Below are 24194 nucleotides of genomic sequence, written 5' to 3' on the forward strand. Positions count from 1 at the left end.
GCTAGTGCCAGGACACCTGATCTTATCCACTACATACAAAGCAGGAGATGAACCGACCCCCTTCTTTCCTCAGGCCCCGTGCTATGTGAAGGGCAAAGCGGCATCCGAGAAGTATAGCAAACCAACCTCGGGTCCTCTGGAAGTAACATAAATGAAATAAAATGACTTGAAATGAATTGGCTATTGTCATTTAACCTAAACCGCACCCGAGTTTAATAAACCGCACACCCACTCTTAATAAAGCTGAATGCTTTACTAGAATGTCAGTGAGGTCATTATGGCATCAGCCTTCAATTCCAATTCAGGCATCTTCTAATCCCCTTTACAGCACTTGCAAGCCAGTGAGATTTCCTAAACGGCATCCTCTTGGAATTGCACTGACTTCCCAAGCTTAAAACAATTCCAAATCTCACAGAAAAGGTGTCGGACTGTGATCGTATCAAAAGGTAGAACTAGCTTGCCGCCCATTAATCGTAACATATAGCCACAGGCAAGCACGCCAACAAGCACTCTTGTTAAAAAGATGAATTCTGTTTCCCCCACATGAACACATCGTAGCTGGAGATGGAAATGATTGTTTTTCGGCTATGACTCCCCAGCTAGAAGATGCCTGACAGGTGTTGTGCTCGGGGAGAATAACAGAGACTCATCCATATGATGGATTCATTCAAGGACAGACGACAGACGTTTTACACGCTACAATTTCTGTCTGAAACATCCCTGTTGTGGCCTGAAGCAAGGTCATTCTCTCAAAAGAAAGAGGAAAGGATGCAAGCTGTAACTAGGGGAGTAGGCTTTAAAAGGGTCCTAATATGTACCATTTAAGTATGCATTTGGTGCCAATATGTACCTTTGAAGTACTAATATTGTCTTTCTGAGGTACTATTATGAACTCTTAAGGTACAAATGTGGTGGTGGTGTTTGTTTTTTGAATGGGAACTGCCCCATTGACAACTAGGGACCGGGTTGCATGCATACTTTAAGATAAAGGAGAGACATCACATACTGATAAAAATGTATACCTTGAATGCACTGCAAGTTGCTTTGGATAAAAGCTGCTGCCAAATGCATAAATGTAAAAGATACAAACTATACAAAATTAAAAATAACTAAACCTAAAGGCAATTCATATTGGTCCCTATTTGCTCTCGTCACCGGTGTACGCAGGAATACAAAACTGTCATTCAGTCTTTACAAGTGCTAGTGAAATCTGAGTCATGGTTTTCAAACAAAGCTCAGCCCAGGGGGAGAGCTGCAGTTTCGGCAAACGAAACTGGCCAGTAACAACGGCGAGGAGAGAGTATAACAATGAAAGCCAGGAGCAGCATTAGACTGAATGGCCAATTACTACCGAAGCATGACGCCATTCATCATTAAACTCAGCGTGGTGTCATTCTGGCATAGAAGTGTGTTTTGTTGAGTATATTTATACCCTGCCTTTAACCATAATGGCCCGTGGAGAGGACATTTTTAAAGTGTAGAAAGCTCTCGTTTGCCATTAACTTCAGTGCACTTGATTTTTAACCAGTGCCCTTCAAATAAAATCACCTCTGGAGTCTGGCTAAAGAAGGAAGTGCAGAAGTCTATGATGAGGAGAAAACAGGGAATGTCTAAAAACTGTTTGGTAAAAGCTTTGCTACTTAATTTGGCACCATTTAAGTGACTGAAAATTCAGATTTAGAGAAATGAATTTAAGCTAGCAGCACAAACATAAATGAATACATTTTAACAAGCTATATTATTGGAAGACACCTGCAGATTGAGATAAAATGATGTCTAGGTCAAAAACAAGACTGATTTAGTTCTTGAGCAAGAGCATTCTCAAAAACCCTTCGGATGAATAGGAATTTATGATTAGGTGAACACTATAACGCCATGTAAATGTTTCATTAAAATAAAAATTGCATAACATTTCTCACATCAACACAACAATATTGTGAGACGAGCAAACAACCACAGAGTTCAGAGATGTGTACCCTGTAAACAGCATTATTATGCTAACCCTTACGAAAATTAACCATGGTTTTACTACCGTTAAAACCAAAAAAACATGGTTACTGTAGTAAAACCATAGTAACTACAAAATAACCATGGTTTTGACAATCATGGTTTTCAAAAACCATAGTTAAACCATAGTTAGTGTAGTAAAACCATGGTTTTGCTGATAGTAATCAATACACCAAAAAAACATGGTTACTACGCTTTTACCACAATATAACCATGGTTAATTTTCGTAAGGGAATGCATTATGGGAAATGAAATATGATGGACAGACATGTAAGGTTATGTTAGAAGAACATGCATTTAAATTTACATTTATATAACTAGCAGATTATGTTATTTAAAGTGGCAAATTACAGATTTTTTCACTGTGTGCGTTCTTGGGATCGAACCCCTTGACCTTTTGTTTCGCTTACACAATGCTCTACCAGCCGCCCATATATGGTGTCAGAGACTTCTAGAGAACTAACGAGGAATGAAGTACACTGCAATGTTTCTTACTAGTGACTTAAATGAATAGGCAGTATAATAAACAGGAAAAGCTTTTTGTATGACTGACTGACGTCATATTTTATGTGCAGTACGTCCGAAATATTTATAACCCCCAGAACACTTTGCGCGCACGGGGGTGTCATTGTGGGAATAATCAATGGCCACGGAGTATGAGTATCACATTAAGCAAGAGTAACCCAATAACCTTGTTGTCAGTCATGCATGCTTGCCACAGACAACAACATATTTAAAGTCTTCAAAAACAATTATAGGTAGCTATAGAATCAAAACAACCCCCTTGCACACAATCAATCACGTGTGCTAAGCATCAGTTGGACGTACGTCTCTTACGTTTGTACAACAATAACTTTTTAATTATTATAACGATTTTGAGTAAGAATGTTTGCGGGCATTTTCAATTAACCTTACATTTGTGTGTTTAACGTTACATATATTTGGCAAACGCTTTAATCCAACGCGATTTACATTTTTATGCAACGTGTTCTCAACTAACTGTTATCTGTTAATGGCTATTGGGGTTAAAAAGAAACTTTAATGACTTACGTGCAACTTAGTCTGACTTCAATCCACTCCAGCTTCCTACTTCACGGATCTCCCGAAGTTTAGGATAATCACACAGGTGCACACTTCATCCTCAGGGTAAATATAAAACTCGCGAAATGCCACACGGGCTTTTACAGACAATTTTTATTGACTGACTTTCCCAATTTGTGCTGTAAAGAGCGTGTCAGGTCCAATTTACTTTAAATGTTCACTCTTTTAGAGTTGAAGGTAAATTGAAACGTCACCTGAAACAGGTGATCCAAACCACGCCCACCAGCAGTTTCCACACGCTCCGCCTCCTACTTACTTTTACAACCCCTTTAAATGTGATTTCAAGCACGTATATGTTTACAGTGATACATCTACCACCAGAACATAGAGATCATTAAACTACTGTACGTGCGTACATTTAGATGTGTGACGATGTAGGGCTATAAGATATTATGCTAATTATATTTTTTGTTTGAAGGAAGAAAATGTAAAACGTCATAAGACTAATTAAAATATAAATACAACTTTCATGAAGGAGAAAATTCACTCATTTGAACACTATATGCATATTTTATTATTATTTTGTATTATTTTAAATTTTATTATATAATTTCTTTATGTATGTTGGATGGAGGTTGAAAGATGGATTAGCTCACTGTTTATGAATTGGCACATCTCCCAACGGAGCCTTTGTTCATTATGGGAAACAAAGAAAAGGCCCCATCAGGGACCAATGCACTATCTGTTGTTTGACGACTGCTAAATATGAACTTGGCAGTCACATGGCAGGACAGAGAGACACAATTCAGACCCTTAAAAAAGCATGTGTGAGCAGACGGTGCTCATACACAAGGGTACGACCATTTGCCATGCCGGCCAACCTTCACTTGTGTACCCCAGCCAACATTTGTCTCTTTCTAGCCACAGTAAGGAGGAGTTCATGCATATGTTCATAGCGGTGGGGAGGGGTCCATGTTCATGTCAGAATGGATCAGTCACCCTGTTAATGATGTATAAAACACACAGCAATTAAGCAGTTTAGTGTATTCATTTGTTGTCCATTCAGTTAGGAGATCCACACAGATTTGCATGTTCAGAAAATAATGTAGTTGCTAAAGTTAGATTTGGTTTGGATATAAAAGAGATACTATAGTTTATCCAAAGCATCCTTTTGTAAGTTTACACTCTTGACCTCTTATTAATACGGTATTATTTTTTAATTATATATAAATATTCAGCTTTGCTTCTAGTCCAAGTGGCTGCTGCTTTCTACAGCTAACATCCGATATGACACAATTATGTCAGTATGCATAAATTAAGTCTATTCATCCAATGAATCATTCAGTGTTATTGTAATTATGTAATGCCCTAGGCCAAATGCAAGTCTTTTAATAAAATGTCTCCCTCTGCTGGTTGTTTAGTAAACCATTCAACACATTCATTCAATCCATGTCCTTTGATCTTAGGCTTTGTCAATATCCCTCTTTTATACCAGTACTGTAAGCATCAAAGCATGCCGGATGAGTGTGCTGATACAAGAATGGGGTTTTTTAAGGAACATTAGTAGCTTTGTTCACATTTGCAAGCTTATGAGATGCGATACAGAGAAAATTAGGTCACCGCTATCTTTAACCAGCAAAGAATCTGTGTGAAAATAAGCCTCAAAATGTTCACTTAAATACCTCATGATTTAAAAGCCCACAAGTACAAAAAATAAAACTGTGATTTTCTGAATATTGTCTCGGGTATTACATATTTAAGCTCTCTTTGCGGTTTACTATTTGACCTTGTGTGCCCTCCACAGTCTGCTGAACATGTCTGGCCAGAACCAATGCTTGTGGAAATATATGATTCTGATGGGGTAAATGATTAACCAATTGCTTTAGATAGCAAGTTAAGGATGCAATATCATTTTCATTCATTGTTCAAAACCTCACTTATGTTCAGAGAGGTGTAATACGAGCAAAAAAACAGTTATTACACTCCAATGTTGGGTCAAAAGGATGGGGGTCATAAATAGTTTTTGTTAGCTTCATTTACTCAGTGACATTTGATCTGCTCTCACTATATCAGAGGCAGCTGGTACAGAGCTGATTTAAAAAAAACTTGACCTTCAAATGCTTGACTGAGTCCAAGACACAGTTCATAATTCGAATTACTTTGTGAAGGCGTAACAAACTTCAGTGACCTGATACAGAGACTCTAACCTGGGATGAGATACAAGATGCTCTGTGGCCTTTAATACAGCCAGTTCAGCTTTAAAGAATACCAGTGAGGTAAAAGGACTCGCTGATCCATTTCTAGCATGTGAATAACACCCTGGGTTGGAAACAGGTGCTTCATGTGTTTCAGTAGTGTGCTCCAGACTTCTGTTGAAGTTTGCATCATTGGTAGCAAATAAAGCAACACATTTATTCTCCAACCCTGCCTGATGAAATCCAAATGCCGTTTTTGCAGAATGCACACCATAAGGGCCGTGAAGTTTCTTGTTTAAGTTCTAGTTGCAGAAATGACTCAGCTAATCTTAAATCAAAGCACCATCTGCCTGGTCTGCTGCTCAGACGACTACAGCTGTTGTGGCCTGAATATCTCTACAACAGTGTGTTACCTCGGTTCATAAATCATTTGATTATAGTATGCACACTCATTGAGAAAAATGAGATTGCAAATGAGTAATCGCCCTTGAAACTATGCTTTTTAGGCGGTTGCTTCGAAATATTTCCCTTTGTGTTTTTGGGATGCGTATATTGGAGCTTGGGATTCATTTGACTGAGCTATTGTTATGAGTTCTGAATTAAAGCATGCTCTGTTTTGAAGAGGTCATGCATTTGCTAATTGCCTATTGGCCCAAATCTTATCAATGCTTGTCAGTAGCATTGTATAAATCCTGCCCGTACAAATGGATGCTGGATGTTCTATAAATATGCAAGACAAGACTAAATATGGGTCAAACTTTAATCATATTTTAATGTGAAAGTCTAAATCAGTTTTTTTAAATGCAAATACATGCTGTTGATTATTTAGTTCTTATATTAATACTTTTATTTCTTAAAATGGTACTTCACCATACACCAGTGGCCAGGGCAATGAAATGTATATCAGCCTGCATGCCAAATTTTTGCATTGAAGGCACAAAAAACCCACAGTACATATTGAAGGACAAGGCAATATTTTGATTTTTGCTGTATATAACATGTACTGTGTGAGCCATGGAGATTATTAAATGATCCCATCTGCCAAGAGGCAAAACCAATATCCGCTCAGTGGGATTTTCATATAATTTCTTTGTAAACCCTAGTAGCTTAAAAGAAATCAAATATTAGTGATGTAAGCTGAGTTACGTTGGGAATCTGCTGGCTTGTTAAACACCCATTCTCTCAGACATTACCAACTAACCACATCTGTCATCATTCCTAAGCTATTGGAGTGGGTTGTGTCTTTCAAATAACCATGATCAAGTTTAATTTGCTTTGATTTATTGGCATGCAGTATATAGCACTAAAGGTATGTTAATGATTTATCTAACCACACTAGATACAGTGTTATTTTAGTTATATAATAATTCAGCCTGCATACACCTTATTCGATGGAATATTATTAAATAATATATGTTATCTTTTTATTGTCTATAGTGATAACAAAAATGACCATAAACCCGGGGCAGTTGCTATTAGCCCATTTCTAATCAGCACAAGGGGAAGATAGTAGTTTCCATATAAAAGCACAAGATGGCGACATTTACACTACTCAGGCCTGTTTTTCGTTCATTATGGGGCACTTTCCTGAACTAATCCCTTAGTTATTTTAAGACATTTAAGTTGTTTTACAAACAGACCTTACAAAAAGCAATGATGTCACTGATGTATGTTAAGATGTGTCAGTACAGGTGTTTTTAAATTATGGTATCTTAATTTTAGTCTAGAACTAGGATAAGCCCAGTCTGGCTAACAGATCCTAAATCTGTATGTGTTATATTTATGCTATTTCCTTTGCTAAATTAGCCTAATTACAATGAGCAACAGGTTAGGCTAAATGAGCAGGTATGTTTTAATGTTTCTTTTAATACATTTTTACTCAAAGAACATGATACCACAGCACTCTCGATCTCATTTCTAAGCAGCATTAACATGACTTTCATCTGTTTCAACTTCAGAGAACTCAAACGATGACGTCACAGCTTCAAAGCTCACGTGTATGTTTGAACAAGCGTCATCAAAACCCAAATTATGTATGACGAAAAAGTTCATCCAAATCTAAGATCATTTACAAATGCAACATTTTCTTAGCTTGTAGCATGTAGCTTGTTACATGATTAAAATAAATTATAAAAATGCTTTTAAAGTAACAATATTATTTGTTTAGGACGTCTTCCTCTACAGTTTTAAACAAAAGGACACTTAGGCTATATGAATAAACATTGTTTTCCAAGAAGCATAAACTTCTTGTAGCTTTCAAAATATTTTGGTCGATAGAGTCTAATAAATCAGCAAACAAGTTTATTTACCCCTATATAAAATAATATTACTTTGATTTAATATATGGGTAATGAATAATTTAATGACATATAAATGCGAAATAACAGCACTAATCAAGTAAAATTTAACTTAGTTTAAAAAACCTATAGGCCTAAAATAATACTAATTGAGTCGCCAATTTTAAAATAATCTCCACGGAATTTATACAGTTACCCAAAATCAGTTGTATAAAGGAAGCTGTTTGATGACTTGTATCAAAGTAGCCTATTGTATGATCAATAAACATTCATATTTGAAGTGTCAGTTCAAATGGTTTAAGTCTCTTCAAAGTGAATCCTCAAAAGTTAATTTCCTTTGACCTTCTGAACTTACATCACTTCAACAAAGAGGTGCTAATGGACCAACAATGATACATTAATACCCAGTTTAATCTTAGTTTTGAAGTTGTTGGTACAAATACAACTCTCCAGCTCAATGCCATTACTAACAGAGAGCAAGAGAAGAGACATACATGCTAACATCAGCTCCCGTGGACTGCACTGGAGACAACATGGCAAGTCAGAAGTTTTCAAACTTCTCTATTGATTTCATCCTGAGCGACACAAGCAATCAAACACCCACAGAGGATCATCCATCATCTCCGCGGGATTTCCAAGGGCACGTAACCAAACTGGATCAGCTCTATCAGGATGAATGTGGAGTTCAGCATGCGGCCCTGATGATGAACCATCACCCATCATCCTCATCATCCTGGACGGGCATGTTCAACTGCTGTAGCCCGGTCTCATATTATCAAATGACCTTCAATTCCAACTACTACACGGCTCAGCAGTGGCCCTTTAACACAACAGGTACACTTTTTTGTCATTATTTTATCATTTAAAAAACTGAGAAAGGATTGTGGACAAATTTGTGGTGTGGACAAATTTGTTAGTGTAGATATTTATCTTATTTGGAACTAAAAATTATAACTTAATAACATGTTTGTTTGTTTTATATATTGGGCGGTTTTCTTTTTTTAAATTGACTATTGTGTCTGAAAATTTTTAATAAAATATTTTTTTTTTTACTTCAGGTGACCCAGTTGAGCATCAGTGCCACCGAAACGCATCCCAGCGTCAGCGCAATCGAGTACGCACTGTATTCACAGACAACCAGACACAACAACTCGAGCGATTATTCGCCATCACCGACTACCCGACCGTAGATGCCCGGGCGGAATTAGCCAAGAGTACCGGCCTCACCGAGGAGATTGTACGGGTAAGAAAAAGCTCTATACATTTAATATAAGCTTTTAAAAATTATTTCTATTGACGTTTCCATCTAAATAATCCTAAATCCATTTTTTCTGTATTTTAGGTGTGGTTCAAAAATCGACGCGCACGAAGAAAAAGACAATCGAACTGCAAAAACGCAAAGCCCTCTCCGGATCACACACACGACTCAGATTAATTTATTATTAAACATTGACTTAGGCTATTTGTATTTTGAACATTGTTACAGACACTTTCATTTAGTTGTAAACAGACAGACGGATTTTTTTAAATAAACATTGTTTTCTGCGATTCAAGAACTTAAGATTCATGTACTTTTTTACAATAAATTATTGATAGCAATTTTTGTTCCCGTCGAGATGTTATTTTTTAGTTGTAAAAATAACCTAAAATAACTATTACCTTTTGTGGTTTATGTATAAGGTTATTCAAGTTATTTATAGGTTAAGAAATATGTTTTGTGCATAAGATTTATGCCGCTAAACATATATAAATGGTTTTCTTTGTATCTTATGTTGAATCTTAAATTCTGAAAATAAAGTGTTAAAAATACAAATTTCAAGTGTCTTTTTTCCAAATAAATCACAATAATTTATGTCCGATAGTTAAGAAGCTGCAAACATTTTAGTGTGGGCATTTCATTTTCATGGTTGGTGGTAATAGGTTAAAAATTTACTTTACGGGGATTCGTAAGTATTTTACGAATTAGCTAATGCGTATAAAATAGTACAAAGCGAATTAAAACGTAAAATAAATATAAAAAGTAATATATAATTAAAAAACAAACAAATAATAAAACCCCACCCCTAACCCTATACAGAAACGAATTTCTATTAAAATTGCATTGAACTTTACGTTATTTAGTTTCTCAAAAATAATCAAACAGGAATCAAATATAAACATTTGAGGAACGTTTTATATTTCATTGGAATATACTGAAAGGTACAATCACGAAAAACACAAACTAAGTATAAAACACTAAATGTTTATTAGTCATATATCCGACCTTCAGGATAGTTTCACTTGAATTAATAAGCTTACTCATGCTGAAACACTGTAGGAAAATGAAATCTGCAAATGTATACACAGCATGCAGTACAATTATGCTGTCCATCAAAATCCAGAACTGAATTCATGAAGAATAGTTAACATGAAAACACAATGCACTAGATGTTAAGAAGTGCCTTGTAAAACTATTAAAATATAGATATTTTTGAACAAAAAAAATGTTTACAAATGAGCTGTACCAATTCCACAACAGGATAAAAAAATTATAATAAGGTTAGCTCATATATGCCACACACAGACCTCAATATACATATAGCTTGTAAAATTGGAGTCAGATTTACTTACAAATGAAATGATAATTTATACATTTTGCACTGAATGTGACCGTAGTTCTGAAATATTTGATATAATAGTGAGACATATACTGTATGATACGACTTCAAGTCACAATAACGAAAGAAGTACAACAGGTTTTATCAAAAAATGAGAATTCACAATTTAAGGTTTGTTGTAAGCAGATGTTTGCACTCCATCAAAACAATACTATTCTAATGACTAAACCTATATCACACAAATCCAGTAGTTCTTCAATGACACATGACATGACGAGTGAAGAAATCAAAAGCGGATGAGACCTGTTTAAGCAGTACATCTTCAATTTTGCAAGTTGCTCTTTTTTGAAGATCAGTGAAGTTCACCAAGTGTTTAAGCTTGTTTAGGAGAATATGCAAAGCTGTTGTTTTTTTATCTCCTTAATCTTCCCTGGGATCAGTTAAGAGATTTTCTCTACTATTAGTTGATCCCAGGTCATATAAAAGCAGCCACTTGTATTCATGCTGTGCTTTTAAAGGTGGTAATGTCTATCCATATTCATATAGGAAGTTGACATGAAAGTAAATGTTGTTATTACTTACACATTTCATTACAGTACAGTAAGCACATACTTATCACGATCAGAGTTGTATAGAAGAGCATTCACAAAACCGATCAAAGCTTAAACCGGACAGGAGTTGGGCAGGCGCTTTATACAGTAGACTATAGACACTATAGTGTTGATATAAACACTTTTGTCGAAAGAAGTTTTTTACTACAAGCAAATGATACTTAATTTTTAAGTATACTAGATGAAGCACACACGCTTGATTTTCTATATATTTGGTGAGAGAAATATGATTGTTACTGACTTATTATTTAGATTTATAAAATATTTATAATGCCACACACATAATGCAAACTTCAATGTAATTAAAACATTGGGCTCAGATGGACAACCCTGTTCTTTTCCATATTGGTAGTATTAACATTTTCAGACTACAGTGTTGTATAGTTAGACACATTGTCATGAAATGTGAAACGAATAATGTTGTTTTTCATGAGCATACAGAAATATGTCACCTACAAAAATGAACAAATATAAAAGGCATTTAAACTCAGGAACCAAGTTTGGTTAAGCTATTAAATACTGCAAAGTAACCCAGCAGAGGTGCGTAATACAGCAGCGACATGTTTTTAAAACAAAACTAAAAGCACCTTTATAAATGAACACAGAAAACAAGCCTACTCTTTCTATTATGAATACTGCCAGTAATCTACCCAGAGTGGTTTAGCAAAAATCCCGAACAGATACAGAGATATGAATGGCTTTAACCGGGGATCATTTTCCCTTGTTTTGTTTTAGTAAGTTTGTTATTTCTCTGTAATTTAATTATTGGAATGCAGGACATTAGTTACTTCACAAGGCACTATTTTTTTGCTATTGAATTGCCATAGGAGGAATGGGAGGAGGTGGAGATGTTTCAGCTGTCCCTCTGACAGCAGTCGGGGACGTTCACAGAGAAAAGCTGATATGAATAATAAAAGTACACAGAGGGGAAGACATTATCTTGGAACTGAAAAAGAGGGAGATGAAAATTAAAGACGAAACCAGTGGATTTATGACTGCATCTCTGCCCGCAGCATCCAGGGGAACCAGCAACAAAACAGCAACCTGCTAAAACAAAAATAAAATCTAAATGTAAACATATATACATATATATTTATATAATTGTTAATGGGAGGATATTATGTTGTTTTTTTTGGTGCACAACTGTACATGCTAACTTTACATACCTGGATATGGTATTCTCAGATGTTATGTCTTTTGGAGACCGCATGGCATTAAAATTACGCTTGGGCTGGGACACTGCAGAGAAAAGAGGACATTCATTTGCTTTTTTGATAGGCCCTGTTATTAAGCTAAATAGTTTTTTATATTTAGCTTTAATGGGTAACCTATATAGTTTTTTAGGCTATTACATGCTATGCCTTATGAAATGAACAGTTAATAAACATGTCAATATCTTAAGTTTCCCCAAACGGTAAACAGACAATACTCTTATAAATGATCACATATCCTTAAACATATGTTCTTTAAATAAAAAAACTCTAATATAAATATATAAAAGTACAGTGTTTCTTTCTTGCCAAATGGTGCTATTACATATTATGGACACTAGAGGCCACTGTATACCCAACAAACCAGATATACACAAGATGGCACGTTGCAACCAAAAACAAATAGTTTAAAACCAGTGCACAGATACTTGATCTAGTTGTGAAAAGCATATTAATGTTAAATATGTTTATATCTGAGAATTTAAAACATAGGGATATGCCTTATTGCTGTACTTACTAGTCACTTGGTGGACTTTCTTTACTAGTGTGCCATCCCCCGGGTCTTTGGGCCCTCCAATTCTGCAATAAAAAACAGAAACTAAATTATATAACCGATGTTCAATAATTAAATATGATTCAAGCATCTTTTTTATTTCTCTTCACAAAATCCACTGTTTTGCCATTTTTATCTCATCTTACAAGTTTCACAAATATTTCATAGCTTGTTTCATAGCTAAGCTCCGTCATCCATTGTTTAAACACTGACTGAAACCCAGAAACCACTTTGAATGCATAGGCTTAAACAACAACAAGATCAATAAAGCAGATGGTTCCTCTGCGCTTGTTGTCTACAATACCAAAACAAGTTAGTTTACCACAAAGGTATTTTACCTCTGAACTCTGGATGGTGGTGCAAAAACCCCATATTTTGGCAAACAGTGGAAATAACGCACTCCAAATACACTGCCATCATGTTTCCCAGTGGGCTGTTCCAACTCCACACCAAACCAATACCCTGATCAGAAAAACACACAAACACATGATCCAGGACAGATCAAACGTTTAAAAGATACATGGACATTAATATACGTATTAGGTCTCAAAAAATACTATTGTTCCTCTTAAACAACAGCTTAGGCCTTCACACAGACATACCAGGAGCGAAGTCTGTCTTTCCAAAAAACCGAACAATCCCTTGCTTTTGGCCTGCCACCAACACCTGATCCCCAACCTCCACCTTTACGCCATCAGGATCCAGACTCATTCCGGTGAGAGACTTCTTTCTTGGTGCTGGCAGAGAAGCAAACCATAAATATCTTCTGATGATTTCATAAATATCAGACTACTTTTATCAGTCACACTGAAGTGTTTACATGACATTTAAGACAAATAATCGATTAAGTTTGAATTAAACGTTAAAGGTGCTGTAGAATGTTAAACTGCATTTACCTATGCATAAATGAATCATAGGAGTTCTGTACATTGTAATGACATGTCGTGAAGCTCATACGATTGTTTCCTCCTTCTAATGTAAACCTTGTGCATGCAAAAGACCGCTGGAAAAAAGGCCAATCTCAATAAACACAACTGTCGTTATGAACTGAGTTAGCGATATGTGCTAGCTAATGCTATATGCTAGCCTTTAGACTTACATTTCGCAGGTCAATACCCATAAAAACCTCACAAACTTACCACGAAATGTATCTTCGTCTGTTACAGGTTTAAACATAAGGTCTGTTTGCACTTAATGTAAATATGAGACAACAATGTAACGTTATATCAATGCATTCTTTGGCACCTTTAAAAGTTGTGATTGCAACTTAAGATATTTCTTGAAATGACAGCACTCACCCTTCTCCCGATCTTTCTCTTTTTTCTCTTTCTTAATCTTGCCGGTTACACGGAACAAATCCATGCGAGGGGATTTGGGGGTGGATGTGACAGAAGAGGGGGGTTGTTCAAGAGCTTTGCTGATTTTTGACACTGGGGCAAAGATACCTGAAGAACAAGTGTACACCATACAAAGGCTTAAGTCGTCTTCTTAGATTGTTTTAAGAAAAAACTAAAGTAATACATGAATTAGGAAAACACATACCGTGTTTTTGGGGGCAAATAAAATAGCGGATCCCACCCACACATCCATCATTCTTGCCTTCCGGCTCATCCAGCTCTACACCGACCCACTGACCGCTGGCAAACTCGGTGGTGCCACAGAAACGGAGGGTGCCAGCCTGCAGGAGAGAGGTTATCATTGGGACTGAATGTCTTGGTCTCATGGTATACAACAAGTCTTAAGAATGATTAGCTTTGAAGCTGTACACTATACTCTTAAAGGTTTAGCAAATATAAGCACATTGAAATTTACAAATGCTTTTGGGAAAATTATCTAAAAATATTAATGACTCATCCTGTACTCCACACCTTTGTTCAGTGAGAATTCCCCTCACCTTACTATCAAATTGCAATTCCCCCCCTTTATCATTTTCTCTGACACATCACGGTATGTGTAGAAAGGACGAAGAGGACAACAGGTAGCAATAAACATATATAACTATAATTCATAGATTTTATATTTGATGATGATGTAATACACATAAAACGAAGACAAGAACCGACAATGAATGAAGACGATGGTGAGTATAAATAGAGTCCGGTAAGTGAGGGCACATGACAGGGGAAACGTTACATAACATCTGTCCACATCATACACAAACAATCTCCCCAAAGTTTAATTTTTTTTACCTTTGTGTCATCCAGCAGCACGCGATCCCCGAGCTTCAGTCCAATCGATGAGAGCATGAGGTTGCCGGGGATGTTGTCATAGTTGGGCAGGGTGGCCCGAGGCAGATTGCAACTGAGTGGCACGGCATCCAGCAACACCTGCTTCATTTCTTTAGCCACCATGGCAGCCTCAGCTTTATCCAGACTCATGTCCATGGGGTCGGGAACGACCTCAGCAGGGTCTTGACCCTTATCATTCTGTAGTATACAGAGGTCAGATAAAGAGTTTATGCTTGTTATTGATGGAACAATAAATTAACCAGACCATATATCATTTAGCATTTAATTACTGATATTGTTATGTGACCCTGCCTTTGAAATCCAAGGAAAATTGCATTATCTAATTAGAAAAGATTGATTTCAATCATTGATTTCAATCTTTGGCCTTACTCAGTCAATATTAAAAGATATTAAGGTTAAATTTTTTACAGAATGTTTTTTAAATTAGGATGATTTTATATAGATCAATAAAATTACTTCAGCTGGGTTTTCACATGCAGGGTCACCTATTTATACAACAAGAATGATTCAAATTTAGAATGGAATATAATCCATTTTAAATACCACATTAACAATTAAGCAAATAAATGCATTACATGACATGAAAATGTGTTAATATCTATTAGCTTTTAGTCTGCTGTCTGTTAAATGTTGCTAAAATAAAACCTTTAGCAGATAAACTGTATGCAAATTTGTTTAGTCACATATTATATAAACATCTATATTATTTAATTACTATAAAATTATTATCAAAACTTACATTGTAAAAATTAAGTCTATATTTATTAAAACTATTTGTACAGTACATAATGTGCACACACAAACACAAAACTATTATTATTATATATAAAGTAAATTTTATAATTAAATAAAAGAAATCACTAACATTATACAAACAACTAAATATATTAGTGGACCACTATAAACAATATTATCAATACAGATGTCGATAACTTTAATATAAATGAGTGGGTTTACGGCAAAGTCAATTAAGCTGCTGAACATAATTAAATGAAAGAGTTTTATTAATCATGCTTACTCTGACACTGGGGTTGGCTCCATGCTCCAGCAGACATTTGACAGCACCCAGGCAAAGGTTGGAGGCGGCGATATGCAGCGCTGTTCCATGATAAAAGTCACTGCAGGTGGAGTTGAGCACTGTGTAGAGAGATAAACAGGAAGGACACACCACTTCATTAGTGCAAAATGGGATCAGATGTCCCACAGTCTCAACCCCTCATTATTCTTTTCCTACGTAACATTTGATATACTGATTAAATCTTTCAGGTGCTGGTGAATTAGATCTCATGAATACACTTTTGTGCTAAGTTAGGGAAACAAAAGATATGGGAGTAACCTTTGGGTTTGGCAGCTTTGAGTAAAACACGAATCAATTCTGGCACATCAAAGTAAGCTGCGTAATGGAGCGCGTTCATGTTGGTCCAACGACTGCGCAGACTGACGTCAGCACCCAGAGCTATCAGCTGATTGGACAGGCGGAGAGCTGCCTCAGGATCACCTTCAAGAAAAACACATTGTTACTATAGCAACAGTTACAGTACATGCCGCAAGCGTATTTCTCATTATAACCTTCATTTTGACAGATAAGTACAGTTGTGTGCTCTTAAAGGGATTAGATTTAGAAGTTAATACATTTTTAATGAGCTTAATGCTGGCCTGCGATATGCCAGGCAAGTTAAGGCAAAGACTACCAGCTGCCAGCTCCAGTAACACTTACCCACTCCATGAGCACCTGCTTTGCAGCAGTAGTGAAGAAGAGTCATGTCTGTCAGGCCATCACGATCGTTGACATGGCAACCTCGCTTCAAAATCTAAAAATCATAAAAAGAATGACATGAAGGAAAGCATTATCATTTGATTGACAGCTGTGCATCTGGAATTTAATTAAAGGGATAGTTCACCCAAAAATGAGTTTACCACTCATGTTGTTACAAAGCTGTACATTTCTTTGTTCTGATGAACACAAAGGAAGATATTTTAAGGAATGTTTGTAAACAAACCGATCAGAGGCCCTGTTGACTTCCATAGTAGGAAAAAGCAATACTATGGAAGTAAATGGGGCTTATGATCGGTTTGGCTACAAACATTCCTTAAAATATATAGCAAAGAAATGTATACAGGTTTGTAACAATATGAGAGTGAGTAAATCAGGGGTCACCAAACTTTTTTCTCTGGGGGCCACATTATCGTTCCTGACTGTGATGGGGGGCCGGGTCAGCTATATAGAATTGTATGACCCAGACCAATTGTATGACCACCAGCAGTAGAGATTACTGGCCTGGCACAGCCAAAGTCCCCATCAGTAAACGGCTTTCCATGGGTAGCTAGTAGGTGAGCTACCTTATAGCTAGTTCGGACAGCAGCCTGGTTTACCTGAGTTTGTTGAAGGAATAGATTCTTTTGTGCGGCCAGTACGCCTTTCATCCTCCGAATCCTTTCTTCTATTGCTAACCCTCGCTAGCTAGCATACTCTTTGTGGCGGGTTTCATGATGATGAAGATTATATTCTTTGAAAACTGCCACACTTTCTTTACATATAATACAAACTGCACGGTCCTTACACTGAACAAAAAAATAATCGTTGGTCAGCTGTTCTTTGAAAACTCTCTTTTTGTTTAAACAACTTTTAGTTTAACGCTAGCTATTTTGCTGTCCTGAACACTTCCAATTCTGTGACAGTTTTCTGCACGTGCGTTGTCTGTCACTGCTTGATCATGAGCATATAGTTAATTTTATAACTAAATATAATTTTTCAACTTAAAAAAATCAACAAAATACCAGATGCAAACATGTTATTACTTTCCAAAAAAGCAATTACAAAAATAAAATTGCCTCATAGGGCCGGTTCAAGTAGTGGGGGGCAGAGGGGCTGGGGGGCAGGTCAAAGGGGGGTGGCGGGCCTGATTCGGCCCGCGGGCCTTAGTTTGGTGACCCATGGAGTAAATGATGAGATAGTTTTTATTTTTGGGTGAACTATCCCTTTAATAACTTATGCAGACTAGCAGACGGTTATAGGCTTAAGCAAATGCAGCATTTTCGATAGCAAATGGCCACTCAAAGCCAGACTAGAGGCCTATTAGTGAGATGCACTTTAATGATGAACAATTAGGTCAGCTGGTATTGATGATATGCAATAGAAAGTCTTACTGCTGAGTCAGCAAACGTTGCATTTACTCAATGTAAAGCAGCCATTTTGTGATGGAAGAACTGTACTGTTACAACAGGGTGTATGTTTGTTACAGACTAAAACTTTGCATTTTACAGTACAAAAAACTACATCGAAAATCTTAAAACCTGCGTAGTCTGAATTGTGACTTTTAAAGCGGCAGTGAGGTACACTTAATGTCCCATGTGAGATAAGATTGGCATATAGGGGGGGTTTCCTGGACAGGAGTTAGATTAATCCAAAAATACATCTTAATTATATTAGAACTTTTAAAGAGCACCTATTTCATTGTTAAAAACAACGTTATTTTGTGTATTTGGTATAATACAATGTGTTTGCCTGGTTTATGGATAAAAACACATTAGTTTCCACATACCATACATTTTTGTAGCTCCAGATTTCATTCTCTTCCCGAAACGCACGGATTTGAAAAGCTCAGTGTCCCTGATTGGCCAGCTAATCTATATGTTGTAATTGGCCTCAATACGTCTGACGTCAGCCGGAAATGTGACGCTCCTTACCATGTTCAAAAGATTCGGTTGCAAACAGGAGTTTACCTACAGGCCAAGCGGGAGGAATTATGATAATGTCGGTCTTGTCTACATCACCAATCCCAGGAAGTAAACTGTTGCCTACAATCCGTGTGTTTGTTGTAGTCCAAGAAAAGAGATTTACGTTGGAGACGATAACTCGCGTCATCGTTTACTTTGGGGTTTGTACCGTTTGCATATAGTTAACGTACTAATACACACTTACACACCACAGGAAATTTTAAAACATGAATCGGACAATAGGTTCTCTTTAAGTAGTTACAAAAACATTACTGGTGTGAATTTTGGGACCAAACAAGCATTTTAGTTTTGGACTAGACTTAAACCCTGTCCATAGAGTTCCTAGTCTAAGATAAACAAGATAAACCAAGCAAAACTGCAACTAAACTAAAGTAAACCAGTTATAACGATGCACTTAGCATAATAAATGTAGCAAATTTGACAAAATAACCACTTGAAGACTGAGTTGACTACATTTATATAAAAATGGTTGTTCACCTGTTTACATTTGAAAAACACTGTTTTCCTCTATGAAATAATAATCATATGTAATCATAATCATAATAAAATTAATCATAAAATGTTGTTTTTCTTTTTTAAAGCTCCTTCCAAAATCCACAGGGCTCCAACTAACCTAATGCATAAATGCAAATGTGATTAATCATCATCACAAACAAGGCTTCCGACACTGTCAGAAAAGTGCACCCTAGCTGTTACAGGGGCGTTACCCTTTTAAAAAGTCCACAATTCATAAAAGTACCTCAGACACACTGGTACCAAGAAGTGCATATTAGTACCTCAAAGGTAAATATTGGTACCATGTTTATACCAAGCGTGCCGCACAAGCCCTGAAAAGTGAAGCCAAAACGTCTCGATCGCCCCCCAGTGACTGGTCCCAGTATAGGTCATAAACCCCGCCTCCCCATGTTATTCAATGGGACTTGAGACCAACTAAAAAAATTAATTACACTTCAATTATCTTTTTTCCTAACCTGGTTTCTGTCATTTATTGTAGTTTTTATCACACTGATGTTGATTCAAATGTTTGTTTTTAAAATAAGTTTGTGTTTAGTTAGTTATTTAATGATATAAAAACGGTGGTACATGTCATGATTGACAGCTGTGATATCGTGTGATATGCGCATTCTGCGAGAGCGAGGGTGGGGTTTTGATTTTGCGGCTTCACTTCCTGCTCACTACTGCGCATGACTGGTCCCGAAATCGCTACTGCGCAGACTCAAGACCCAAGATGTCAGCGCCATATCGGGACACTGGCGGCTTCACTTTTCACCAATGGAAGGGAGCGAACAGGCGTCGTCCATCTTTTTTTACAGTCTATGGTTTATACAGTACATACTGTATCTGCATCTAAATGGTACATATTAGGACCTTTTTAAAGGTTATTGCCTCAGTGACAGCTTTGGACCAGTTTTGACCACTTTTTCTGACAGCGCAGACTCATCCTGTTGTAGCAATCCCTGGTGGGCGGTTTGCTGTAGTGTAGAGAGATGCTCCTTATAAGGTGACAGGTGGAGTTCAATGAAGAGATTAGCCTGAAGCTTATTTCGTTTTCCATCAATCCTGTTGACTCCACTACTGTACCTCTAGAGAGACTACACCCTCATACCACTTCATTCATTATCCTTTACCCACAGACCACCAAAACACTGGGTATATGAACATAGGTTAGTTTAAATTACATCAAAACCACTACAGTAGGTTAATCTAATACAGAGTAAAGCCGGTAACATGTTGTGCTTATTATACTTTTGAAATGAAAAATATATACACAACATGAATGTGTGTGTGTTTGTATTGTACATACTGTATAAACTAGTAAGTTCTAGTATAAACTAGTATATAGTATATTCACTATAACTTTGCAGAGGTTAAATAACAACTTTCAGGGGCAGTTTCCCAGACACAGATTAGCTTAAGCCAGGACTAGACCTTAGTTAAATTAGGAAATATAACTCGTTTTAACAAACATGCCTTACTAAAAACATTGTGTACATTTTGAGGGATGTATTTAAGATATGTCAGTACAAGTTGTTTTCAGTTTGGACAGCTCTTAAATATTTTTTAGTCTAGGACTAGTCTAATCCCTGTCTGGGAAACCACCCCATGTGTGTTAGAAGTACAGGACTGTATGTCTGTACTAACAGTGAACAACAGTTAAGCTGTTGCTCTGATCTGCATGAACAAAAAGCCTTCCCATGACAAAAACATAGGACAAAGTGTTCAAGTCTAAACACAACACATTCCACATGGGATTATACGATAGAAATGTTCTGATAGGTCAAATTACATTTAAATACCAGGAGGTACATGGAAACTTAATCTTCTCCATTCATGCAGGATTACACTGTTTACATGTGTCATGGTTTGGTTTCAGAAGGTCACTGTCGGGTATGAAACAATTAAAAAGTTTCTACAGGACGTTAATATTTGGTAGACTGGTAAACATTCAAATGGTTTCCTATCTATGCTGTTGTGGACCTCACCTCATTGCCTATAATGTCAATCTTGTGCTGAACTTGTGGGACCCACTGGCGGATAATGGCAAACAGCTCTGGGATTGTGGTCCGAGGGTCTGTCAAAATCTCCATACAGGCTGGATCATTTGGATCAAAGAAGGTAAACGCTAGAATAGGTGAAAGAAAACAGGGGGATATATCACTGTACATCAAACAAAATCCATATTTTATACGAAGGGTTAAAAGCTTGTATCCTTTGTACAGGAACCCACCATAGTCTTTGGGGAGTGGAGCCTGTGCGGATTGATGCACAATGGGTTTCTTGCGTGGTTCATGAACGGGACTGATGAACTCGGAGGCTGGCTGGGCCTCTTCCACCTCTGACGTTTCCTCTTTAGTCATTCTGTTGTATGTTATTCGGCCTGGATATTAAAACGGCATGCTTTAGAAAAATACACAATGACATTTCATAACTTATAGACATCAGATGTTAAGCTGTAGCATCTCACAACAGAGATCTATATCGGATTGGTATCAGCTTAAAACATGGATGACAATAAGTGATGCTCTTTCACAGATAACTGGTGGTTGTCAAATCTCTGCCAGGCTCTAAGTTTAGTATGTGAAGTCTGGGGGGAGTAAAGGCATGACTCACTTTTTCCTATACTAAAACAAGGACATTTACATTCACTGTGTTCACAAACATTCAGAATATGACAATGATAGCTTTACGGGAATGAACATAAGTGGATTGCTTCTAGGGCTGTGCAATGCATCGTTTTTGATTTTAAATTTACATTTTTAATTTAAAATATAAACTGCATGCCGCTGGACCGATTTGTTTGTAAGGCACTTCTGAAGGCACCACTGCTTTAAAATGTGTAGCCTATTGCAACACTTACTTAAAGGAAAACACCACCTTTTTTATATTTTACTATGTTCTTACCTCAACTTAGACAAATTAATATCTTTTTTCAATTTGTGCACATATAATCTTTGTACAGTGCGTCGTGAATGTGTTAGCATTTAGCTTAGCCCCATTCATTCCTTAGGATCCAAACAGGGATGAATTTAGAAGCCACCAAACACTTCCATGTTTTCCCTATTTAAAGACATGAGGAGTTACACGAGTAAGTATAGTGGCACAAAATAAAATGTGGCGATTTAAAAAAAAAGAGAAGTATATTGTATGGCGGAAGAGCACTTAGTTTGCAGCACTTCAACCTCGGCGCTCAGTAATATCATCACTCCTGACTACTCTGCCTCTCGCTCAAACTTCCGTCAATATTTCTGCGCCCAAGGTCAAAGTGCTGCAAAGTGCTTTTCCGCCATACAATATAGTTCTCATTTTTATCCACTTAAAAAATCACCACGTTTTATTTTGTGCCACCATGCTTACTCGTGTAACTAGTCTTTAAATTGGGAAAACATGGAAGTGTTTGGTGGCTCTGTTTGGATCCTAAGGAATGAATGGGGCTATGCTAAATGCTAACACCTTCACGACGCGCTGTACAAAGATTAAATGCACACATTGAAAAAAGATAGATATGTATTATTTCATCTAAGCTGAGGTAAGAACATAGTAAAATATTTAAAAACTGTGGTGTTTTCCTTTAATAAAAAGGTTAAATAAATGTATGTTCAAAATCACTGAGTTATCATGTTAAACAATCGTGATTATGCTTTTTTACCAAAATAATCACCAAAATAAAAACCACCAATCTATGCAAAAAAGAATTCAGAAACTAAACAGGAGAAACTTAACTATACTACATTGCAAACTTAACTATACAATTAACATTCCATTGAAATGAACATCTGTTTTATTTGAGAATATTAAAATGCATACTAATCTGGAATTCCCCAAATAAAATAATCAATAACTTTGTACTTTCCCTATGATGAGCATTATATAGTCACCCTTCTACGGTGATGCCATTCTTTTAAATTGAGTTTGGCTTGAATACTAGCACTTATGCCAAATTGGCTAACCTGTTTTGGTCTGTGATTTATTTAGACTTATCTGCATCAAACCCTGTTTCCCGTCATGTCTTGGTTATTTGGTAGATCAAATAAAAGATTTAATATCTTTCTTTTAAATATATTCCTGCTAATGTTAAGCCCACACATTAGATGTCTGTTATACTGCAAGGCTTCAAATTGCATCAGATGGAGACTTTAGTAGGTGTTTACATTATGCACAACTAAAAGTGCAATTCAATAACACCAATAATTGCAAAAATAGGCAATAGCTTTATTTTTCAATACCAATCTGCAAGACTTTCCCAAACCTTCCTTTATTTCTATTCATATGGCAAGGTTATGTTGAGAAACCATTTCATTTGTAATAACTAATGCACTGACAATAATATAATGTATATATAATTAAAAAAATATATATAATAAAATATAATCATGTGATGTTAAGATTTCACTACAGTTGAATCTGACATTTCTATGTAAAGTGAAGAATTGCCTTCTTCAAAAATGACCTTGCTTGCACAACTAACTTAACAGTAACATTATTCTATGGTTTCGTTTAGTTAATTTGCTGAGAAGGAAAATCACATAAAAAACAAAAACAAATGACTCTCTATTGTCATTTACCTAATCCATATTCTGTCACCCTGTTAGAAGTAAATATGATACACAGTTTAACAATGTTTACCCAAACCAAAAACCTTAAAAAGATTATAAATCGTATTTTACTGTATTTCGTTCTTTTCAACAAAAAGGGGCGTAAGCAGAACTGGATCAGACACAAATGCAAAGGACACACTCTCTAATCTCCCAGTATTGTCGAATACAACACATATAACGTATTTATCAATTAAATACTTCTGAAATTATATCAAGCAGGTGCATTAACGCGAGAATATTCATGTTGTGTGATAAAGCGTGTCAGTCTTTCATAGCCTGTGTCAACAAGAAAACATGGACGCCCCATCACGCAGCACATGAAAAACAAGCTGATTGTCACGCTGAAAAAGACGATCGCCATTTACATCCTGCACATGTCTTTATTACACTAATGTAATATTCGCCTCACCTGATAACAAGCCACAAAAACGATTTCGTTTCCTTTCTTTGTCAGTCGTTGTTGTTAGCGTCGGATGGGGAGAAATACTATGGAGGATGGAGGGATGCTGCGCCTTGTCTTTTAGATGTGCTCGAATTCATGCTGCGCTGCATAAACCGTTTGGCCCATGACATCACAGTACCGCGAGATCTGCTTCGAA

General features: G+C 36.5%; 3 protein-coding genes across 5 annotated transcripts in view; 1 reads left to right on the plus strand and 2 right to left on the minus strand.

Annotated features, from left to right (window-relative positions):
* Positions 1 to 3313, minus strand: part of LOC135770974 (nesprin-2) — a 29723-nt gene extending 26410 nt beyond the window's left edge. The window contains exon 1 of the mRNA XM_065280960.2: positions 3058 to 3313. The gene's annotated coding sequence lies outside the window, so the exon portion shown is untranslated. The remainder of the gene's footprint in view (positions 1 to 3057) is intronic.
* A 4760-nt stretch (positions 3314 to 8073) lies between these two features.
* dharma lies at positions 8074 to 8996 on the plus strand. Its single transcript, XM_073815467.1, has 3 exons — positions 8074 to 8386; positions 8599 to 8783; positions 8883 to 8996. Exons 1-3 carry the CDS (start codon positions 8074 to 8076, stop codon positions 8973 to 8975), a joined length of 591 nt encoding a protein of 196 aa, XP_073671568.1. The 3' UTR covers positions 8976 to 8996.
* A 766-nt stretch (positions 8997 to 9762) lies between these two features.
* clip3 (CAP-GLY domain containing linker protein 3) lies at positions 9763 to 24154 on the minus strand. 3 transcript variants are annotated; one of them, XM_073815603.1, is made up of 14 exons: positions 24005 to 24154; positions 21228 to 21377; positions 20983 to 21122; positions 16479 to 16572; positions 16098 to 16259; positions 15780 to 15898; positions 14702 to 14938; positions 14055 to 14190; positions 13811 to 13957; positions 13115 to 13249; positions 12851 to 12974; positions 12477 to 12538; positions 11915 to 11987; positions 9763 to 11792 (listed from the first exon to the last, which is right to left on the minus strand). In XM_073815603.1, the coding sequence occupies exons 2-14, from the start codon at positions 21355 to 21357 to the stop codon at positions 11738 to 11740; spliced, it is 1614 nt and encodes a 537-aa protein (XP_073671704.1). In that variant the 5' UTR covers positions 21358 to 21377; positions 24005 to 24154; the 3' UTR covers positions 9763 to 11737. The 3 variants fall into 3 exon arrangements, with proteins under 3 accessions (XP_073671704.1, XP_065137035.1, XP_073671703.1); XM_065280963.2 differs by having other exon boundaries at positions 9763 to 11795; XM_073815602.1 differs by having other exon boundaries at positions 9763 to 11795; positions 21228 to 21399; positions 24005 to 24144.
* Between the last annotated feature and the right edge of the window lie 40 nt (positions 24155 to 24194).

This window comes from Paramisgurnus dabryanus, chromosome 8 (genome assembly GCF_030506205.2).
Source record: "Paramisgurnus dabryanus chromosome 8, PD_genome_1.1, whole genome shotgun sequence".
NCBI lineage: Eukaryota > Metazoa > Chordata > Actinopteri > Cypriniformes > Cobitidae > Paramisgurnus > Paramisgurnus dabryanus.